Genomic DNA, 8644 nt, shown 5'->3' with positions numbered 1-8644 from the left:
CAATGGTCTATCTGCTATATAGCAAAACATGTATTTCTTTCAGACCTTAGCACCGTATTTGTGGAAAACCTTCCATCAACTAGTTTAACTTTTAGAATGCATCTGTTGATGTAAACAAACATGTATGTTTGTTTCTTTAGACCTATGTAGCCAAAGTGCATTGCAACAAGAACATGAGTTATGGCTGACAGGTCAAATGTCATCCCCCTGGACTATTACATTGCATCTTATTTTAACAGTACAGACATGGTGGATGTTGTACTTTGCTTGGAAGGGACCCCATGCAGGGAAAGAGTGGAGGCTGGCCTTGGTTTAGCATTACAAAACCCCACCTCTCTGTCCAGCCACGTTAAATAGTCAAACCTTGGCCCCAGTCAAACTGAAACCTACAGATTCAGCTTCAAGCTCGTCACAAGAGTGACACCACAATGAAAGGTAAGTGCACATATATTTGAACTTGGTGCGCTCTACAGCTGGAACAGTTTGGTGTGCAGACACATCTGCTTCCAATTCAGGCGATATGGGTGTCAACCATCGAGTTTCCATGGCCTACTGCAATCCTCGTGTACATCTGTTGTACAGGAGACTCTGTCAACGCCGGCCTCGCCAATTATACCAGCCATGCCAGTGACTTGCCACCCTCTGAAGTGAAGATGGAGGAGAGGGGTCAGTGGAGCAATAAGCTGGAGTTCGTTCTGTCAGTCGCCGGCTCCATCATCGGCCTGGGCAACATGTGGCGGTTCCCTTATCTGTGCTACAAGAACGGGGGAGGTGAGTGGGAAGATGAGCTAAGTAGAGAAGATAAAGAGTGCTCCTCTGCAGTTTTCCATCAACTAATTCATGCATGTCACTAATTTGTACAAAAGGTATGTTAAGCAAACACCTGAAGATCTTAGTATTATTCTGAAATTGATCAGATTCTGAAATTGATCTCTGTTCACTAATGGACTTAATGAGAGACAAAACTTGTTATCGCGAGTTGCAGACTTCATTCAAAGGCAAAATTCATCCTTAAATTGATTTGATGATAGAAGTAAAAACGGGTGCATTCAAAGTTTCTGAAAATCTGTTTGGAAAAACAGCTCTTCCTTCATTGGCTGCATGTTATGCTTGTTTGACTGCTAAATTAGATACCCATTTCTCTCTCTCTCTCTCGCCCTCCATGGGGTGGCGGGGTCAGAGTTTGGGAATGAGCGGGGTCAGACAGCTGTTGTTGCTCCTCGCTCACAGCAGCTGTTTCTGCAGAGAGGCAGAAAACTTGAACAAGCCACATGCCCTCGGCCTCTCTGCGGGCTTTCATGGTTTTATGTGGTCTCCTTTCCTTTTTATTTTTTTGTACTTTATTCCAAATCAGATTCAATATTAAAGGTGCAGACAGTAGAAATACATTGCATTTGAACAGAGTATACCTTCAGTATAAACTCTAACCCTTAATCATTTGCTCTTTTTCAACTCAGGTGCATTCCTCATCCCTTACCTGATCTTCCTGTTTACTTGTGGTGTTCCCGTCTTCCTCCTGGAGGTAGCACTGGGCCAGTACACCAGTGAGGGAGGCATTACCTGCTGGAGAAAGATCAGTCCTTTGTTTGAAGGTAAGGAGGATTCAGGTAAATTTGGTTTTATCTGTATAGTGCCGTATCAGAATAGGAATCTCCTGAAGGCACGTTGTATTGTAAAGTAAAGAACTGCCAGTGTTAGCGAGAGACAACCCCCACTGATTCACAAACCTTCTATAAGAAAGCACTTGGTGATTGTGGGGAAGAAGAACTTCCTTTCAGTAGAACCAGGTTCAGGGAGGAGCATAAGAAGAGAAAAGAGACGTACATTCTTAGATTTTGACACAGAAGAGAGTAATCTGGAAAAAATAGCTTCATAGGGACTGAAAATGAAAATTGTCAGCGAATCACAGGAAGTCCCCCAGCAGCCTGAGCCTACAACGGCATACCTAATAGATGTTTGAGGGTCACCTGATCCAGCCCTAAGTATAATATAAGCTTCATCAAAGAAAGTTTTAAGCCTAATCTGAAAAGTAGAGAGGGTGTCTGCTTCCTGAACCCTGAGACTCTGTCTCCCATTCTATATTTAGAAACTCTACAAATCACAAGTAAGCCTTCAGTCCAAACCAGCATGCTTTACTGGGATAATATGGGACTATGAGGTCTTTATGATATGATGGTGTCTGATCTTTCATGACTTTGTACGTGAAAAAGAAGGATTATAAATTCAGTCTCAAATTTAAGCGGGCGATCTCTCTTCCTCATCTCCATTATTATTCTGTTTTGGAAGACCAACATCAGCCCTAAGCATACATATTTTTTCATATTCAGAATATACTAATTATAAAGGTGAATATTGTTACGTATATGTAAATATTATTTGTGCAGGTCTTGGCTATGGCACCCAAGTGATAGTGACTCTGCTGAACTTCTATTACATCATCGTTCTGGCTTGGGGGATTTTTTATCTGTCTTTCTCCTTCTCTTGGGACCTACCTTGGTCTTCCTGCAACAATACGTGGAATACAGGTAACACAACAAAGCTTCGTGAATGTTTCCTCTTAGAATGTATTTTTCCCCTTCTTATAGTGCAATGGTAAATAATTTCTATGTGGTTTTTCCCCTACAGAAAACTGTGTGGAGTTTCAGAGGAGAAACACCTCAACTGACCAAATGATCAACCCAAACACCACCTCTCCTGTCATTGAGTTCTGGGAGTGAGTTGTGGCACCCTCGATAAAAAGCAGATAGTGACTTAATGATTTAGATGGTTTGTCACTGGTGTGTTTTTTTCCCCCGTTTCAATAGGAGGAGAGCACTAAGGATTTCCCCAGGTATTGACCAAATGGGCTCGCTGAATGGGGACCTGGCCCTGTGTCTGTTCATCGCCTGGGTCATGTGCTACTTCTGCATCTGGAAGGGGGTGAAATCCACAGGAAAGGTGGGTGAGAGGGGGACTCAGAGGCAGCTCTGGGGTACGTGATGGATGTCATGTGGTGATTATTTTGGCATGTTTCCTGTTTGCACATATGCGTGTGTCGATATAGGTGGTCTACTTCACTGCGACCTTCCCCTACGTGATGCTGATTGTGCTGTTGATCAGAGGACTCACCCTTCCTGGCGCTGGAATCGGCATCCAGTTCTACCTTTACCCTGATTTGGGGCGACTGGCAGATCCACAGGTATGAAGATCATTTGCACAAAACTCACTTAGGCCAGTCACAAAATTTTCAAAGAGTGACGTGAACCAAGAGCAGGTACCCCATGGTTCTCGGTTGGGGGGGAACTTGTTTCTGCTGGGTCCATCTGCTCTCCATGAAAGAGACAGGGACCGCGGGGATTAAATGCAAGGTCAAGACACCACTGGGACTGTAAACACAAGATCTACCAGGACTGAGCTGAAAGCAGACACAAAATCAGGCTTTCCCCCCTTTTTATGGAACAAGACCTTTTAAAGTGGCTTTTTAAGTGACCAAAAGAATCTTTAACTAAAATGTATGGGAGAAGTAGGATTTCTACAAGAATCTAGCTGATTTTGGGGCAAATAAGCAAACTTTTTAATTGTGTTTTTTCAGATTTACAGACCAAGTCCAAAAATAACTCCCTAAATAAATGCCCAATGGTGTTTCAAAACAGTTGCACGGCAAGTGTTGGTTGTTGAAATAGTGCAATATCATCTCAGTTTGCTATTTATGGAAGCATGGTTAATAAATGTTCAGCTAGAGCAAATCCAGTAACAGACATTTCACTTTTGCCCACCTGCTTTAGTCAGTGATGGCTGAATGTCTATGGAAAGATGTAGCACATCAATCCTCCTGGTCACACAGCACTGCATTTGAAATCTCTATATCTCTATATTCATATCTCTCCTGTGTTAGGTGTGGATGGATGCTGGCACTCAGATCTTCTTCTCCTATGCCATCTGTCTGGGGTCGCTGACTGCTCTGGGCAGTTACAATAAATATAATAATAACTGCTATAGGTATGTATGCAATGCAGTATCCATGTGCTTATTCAATTACACGCTTACATAGATTAAAGTCATTTCTCAAGATTATTTAAGCCAATAAGTTGCTCATTTTTGACATTTGTTTGTTTTTAGATTTTTTTAGTGCGAGTTGCCCAGTTTTAAATTAAAAGTTAAAATTACATACTTTTGTTGCACTCAAACCAACCAGCCAACCAAAGCATTTGAAAAACTGTGTGAGCCGTTTCACATACAGACTAATTACTTTCTACCGTATACATTTGCCAAACAAAACATTGTACAACTAGCAAACATTACCACTCCATTGAAGTTGGTGCACACTTCCGTCTGCAGTGAAAAAAGTAAGTTCCCATGTGAAACTGATAAATAACTTTCCATGTTATGTGGCATTTTTAAAATCACGTTTTATGTAGGTGGCTAGAAAACAGCCACATACACAACATGCCAAATAGCTCTTTCAAACTATATATGACAATTTAAGATTTGTACATGTATATGTTCAACATCTCCTCCCTCATTCACACATCATCCTTTTCCTCCTCTGCAGTCAATGCTCTAACAAATAAAAACATGTATAAAATGTATATTTATTCTTGATATTTCCTCAATTACTTATTGTCAGCAGCTTAAACATGTGACCCTGATATCTCCAGACAGCTGACAACGAGCCAGCTAAACAGCAAAAACAGCTAGTTGTAAGCTAACATCATGCCAGCTAATGCTAGACTCCAGCGTCCTCAAAATCGCACTTTCCCTCTGATAAACACTTTGATTAAAGTTTCACATAGTATTTTTAAATTTTATTTTCTATGTTATACAATGTTAGATTCACTTCAAAGGTTTTACTCATGCTGGCTAACAGAGGCTAACAGCAACTCACAGCGGCAAAAACAGCAGCGCTTACTAACGGAAAAGTTCAAAATATCGCCAGCAACTCACCTCACTGTCACTGTCATCGGACAGAAGGGCGCATGGCTGGCTCAAATCATATCACATTCCTTGCACAAAGTTTTACAGCCCCGGACCCTGCCACCAGAATAGATAAGGCAAGTATCATAGCAGACCTCATCAAAAGATTGATATAATAATAAAATAATAAAAATTTTGAGTGAATTTTCCCTTTAAATAGTCTGAAGTTTCTTTTTAAGATTATATTCGAAGTAATTCTTAATATTTAGAAGAAGAAGCAGCTGGGGGTCGCCAAGGTGGGTAGACTCAATTAAAATCACTAACTCAAGCATCATCATCATCATCACCTCTTACTTTATAATTGCCTTTCCGAATCTGATGCTTAACTCCGCAGTAAAAGGACACTTAACATATTGTTGCAGAGACTGCCTGGCGCTGTGCTTTCTGAACAGTGGCACCAGCTTCATGGCAGGCTTTGCGATTTTCTCCATCCTGGGTTTCATGGCTTATGAGCAAAATGTTCCCATTTCAGAAGTGGCAGAATCTGGTGAGGCCTGATATCAAGCAAAATAGCAGTAATCCCATAGTGACACTAATTTGTTTTGATACTTAGGTTGGTTTGTGGTTGTTCAATTTAAGTTGTTTGTTTTGTCTCTGCACAGGCCCTGGCCTGGCATTCATAGCTTACCCTCGTGCTGTGTCCATGATGCCCTTGTCTCCCTTGTGGGCGGCCCTCTTCTTCATCATGATTGTTTTTCTAGGGCTGGACAGTCAGGTACAAAGCTATGCACCATTTTCAGATAACACGCTCCGCCACTTGGATGTTTTTTCTTTTTCATGATTGCTTTAGTGATGATCGCATTCCTATTAATGACTTTTCCCCTCTCCTACATCAGTTTGTGTGCGTGGAGAGCCTTGTGACGGCCATCGTCGACATGTACCCAGCCGTGTTCCGTCGAAAGTACCGCCGGGAGCTCTTCCTGTTAGGCGTGGTCCTGGTCTCCTTCCTCATGGGCCTCGTCATGCTTATGGAGGTAGGTGTCACACTCTGGGACTATAAACACACAGATTCACACAGCCAAAGATCAACAAGTACAGAAGTAAAATTGGCCTGTAGTGTGTAGTAAATGATTTCATACGAGTGTCTTTAAATTATTCTTTTTTTTTTTTTAAAGCTGTGGTGTCATCCCTTGTTTCCTAACAGGAATGAATGCCTTTAGCAGCAGTTTGCTTGATCATGTGATGTTAAAGCTGTTGTCTCTCAACACATACTCTTAACAAATTGGGCAGTTGCTGGGGTGGAGGGATTGCGGCTGGTGGTGGGATGCTTTGTTCTGATTAAATAAACTCTTACTAGAATCCAACGTAGTTGACGTGGTTTCACCTCTGCACAGCTGGAAGCATGAATGCTCTGTAGAGGTGTCAACAAGTCCTCAGTTTGTAAGTACAAGCGCGTCAATGGTTTTGTGCGACCCTTCTCAGGTAAGTGACAAGCATTGTTATGCAATGCTCCCAATTTTAGGATGAGGGCTGAAATAGTCAACTTTTGGGCTTCAAGGTTTCAGGGTCTTTGTATAATAACAGCACTATACTATATAACAGTATTTTACTGTACAGTTTTCAAGCTACCATTCATTTTTAGATAAAGGAGACCTATTATGCTCATTTCCAGGTCTCTGTTTTTATTTTTGGATCTTATTAGAATAGTTTTGCAATAAGCCATCCTAACCTTAAACCCTTTAAACCAGCTTTCTTCTGATTGGCTGCCCCTTGTAAAAAGACAAAAACAAAGGGGTTCTGCAGGTGTGTGCAGCAAAAGCTATGTGTCTAAGATTACCATATTAGGGATATCTCCTTTCAGTGACATCATACGGAGCCAAGAGTATAAAAAACTGTCTAAAACTGTAACTGTAAGCTATATTTGTATGAGTATACCTCTTTGGTTTGTATCTGTTTAGGGGGGCATGTATGTCTTTCAGCTCTTTGATTACTACGCAGCCAGCGGCATGTGTCTTCTCTTCATGTCCATCTTTGAGACAGTTTGCATTGCGTGGGTTTACGGTAAGCAAACAGAACTGCATGTAAGATTACAGCACAAGCTTTGACGAGTAATTCTGAGTGTTCACCCAAGTTACTGGCAGAAACCCAGCTGGGAGTTTTACACTGTGTCACGATGAGATGTGTCTAAATCGTGTTTTTCCAGGCGCTGATCGCTTTTATGATAACATTGAGGATATGATTGGTTACCGGCCAGGACCGTATATCAAGTGCTGTTGGTTGTTCTTCTCCCCTGCCACGTGCATTGTGAGTCTCAGTAAAGTAGATAAACTTCCAAAAATGACAATAAATGTTCTATTAGTGAAAAAAAAAGAGGAAATAAAGCAGGTTGATCCTCACTAGTTGCCGTACCCTGTTACCTTGTCTCTGCAGGGCACCTTTGCATTCTCCCTCATTAAATACACTCCTCTGAAGTACAACAATGAGTATGTGTACCCGTGGTGGGGATATGTGATTGGCTGGCTGCTTGCTCTCTCCTCCATGGTCTGCATTCCACTTTGGATGGTGTATAAGATCAGCACCACCCAGGGGACACTCAGAGAGGTATGCTGGTCATCCTGTCAGAGGAAAACATTTGTGCCCAACTGACGTGTTCCTGATTTTAATCTTTGTTTGCTCGTTCACAGCGCATCCAGTTGCTCATCAGACCATCTGACGACTTACCTAAAACCAAGAGGGAGCAGGAGAGGTTACTGGCTATCTTTGCTCCAGAGGTAGACACCACCAAGACTACAAATGGCTACTTCCCCGTCTCTGAGGCGGACTCCAACTTGTGAGGCTTCAGTGGTCTGTGGGATCCACTTACTTTAAAACATAACATACACGGTGGACTCAGGCGAAAGTAGTGGGTTGACGATTTTTGAGTGATAAATTAAGGCAGAAGAAATTAAAAAAGTATCCTGACATTTGAATTAAGAATTTTCAGAGTGGAAAGGAGTGTTTTTCAGGGACAAAAGTAATTTAGACAAACTTGTTCTTGAGTCTGTGAATCCATCGGTAAAGTTTATAAGTAACCCAATAAAAGCAAAGTCACGGGAGGAACAGGTGAATCATTGGATGTTCACACCTAACACTTAGAGAGCAACTTGTTAATGCTCCTTTATGTATCTGACAACACTGCATGGCTGTTTTGTCATATTTGTATCATATTGTTATGTTGTGATAAATAACTGCAGAGGTTTTCCTTTTGTATTTAGGGAAAATTAGATTATGCTTAACAGTAGACATAATAGGATGCAGAATAAATACATGGAAATGCAGAATACTGATATGGACTAATATGGCATATTAACTGTAGTTTCATTTTTTGTACTGTAACGTATAATGACTGTACAAAGAAACATTACTGTTGTAAATGCGGATTAAAAAATCTTTGTATGTTGTCCTGAACCATTTTGCCTTTGCTCTCCGAAGGGGAACTTCCTAAGTCTGAAAAAATAATCCAAATTCGGGGACTTGGATGTTAAGCATGGCAGCTTTAAAGGGAAGGGGGGGGGGGGGAAGTCGCATAGAGCCTTTTTCACAGCAGCCATTGTTCTTTTCTGCTTAGGCACAGACCTTTAACTAATGTGATCAGTAACGCCTGTGTTTACCTGCTATTTAAATGGAAACTCTGGTGGATTAAACACACTATTATGTTACTCAGGTTTACACCTATGGCACCTCATTCCTTGTGTACACTGGCTTGTAATAC

The 8644-nt window shown here is 41.5% G+C and overlaps 1 protein-coding gene across 2 annotated transcripts; it reads left to right on the top strand.

The window, feature by feature from the left end:
* The first annotated feature begins 287 nt into the window (after positions 1-287).
* Positions 288-8428, top strand: LOC308400277 (sodium- and chloride-dependent GABA transporter 2-like). Of its 2 annotated transcripts, XM_080887889.1 has the most exons (15): positions 288-435; positions 583-771; positions 1458-1592; positions 2385-2525; positions 2626-2713; positions 2805-2937; positions 3044-3178; positions 3875-3978; positions 5316-5440; positions 5556-5668; positions 5790-5927; positions 6852-6954; positions 7097-7197; positions 7324-7494; positions 7578-8426. In XM_080887889.1, exons 1-15 carry the CDS (start codon positions 429-431, stop codon positions 7725-7727), a joined length of 1833 nt encoding a protein of 610 aa, XP_080744015.1. In that variant the 5' UTR covers positions 288-428; the 3' UTR covers positions 7728-8426. The 2 variants fall into 2 exon arrangements, with proteins under 2 accessions (XP_080744015.1, XP_080744016.1); XM_080887890.1 differs by lacking the exons at positions 288-435; positions 583-771 and adding an exon at positions 1237-1368 and having other exon boundaries at positions 7578-8428.
* Positions 8429-8644: the final 216 nt, after the last annotated feature.

This window comes from Rhamphochromis sp. 'chilingali', assembly GCF_963969265.1.
Source record: "Rhamphochromis sp. 'chilingali' genome assembly, chromosome: 7".
Lineage (NCBI taxonomy): Eukaryota > Metazoa > Chordata > Actinopteri > Cichliformes > Cichlidae > Rhamphochromis > Rhamphochromis sp. 'chilingali'.
This window is presented reverse-complemented; position numbering and strand designations above follow the sequence as displayed.

What these genes read in the sequence shown, in the direction of transcription:
- LOC308400277 (XM_080887889.1), top strand. An exon ending in GATCAGTCCTTTGTTTGAAG is followed by an intron (nt 1,593 to 2,384) that starts GTAAGGAGGATT and finishes TTATTTGTGCAG; the next exon opens with GTCTTGGCTATGGCACCCAA. An exon ending in TTCTAGGGCTGGACAGTCAG is followed by an intron (nt 5,669 to 5,789) that starts GTACAAAGCTAT and finishes CTCCTACATCAG; the next exon opens with TTTGTGTGCGTGGAGAGCCT.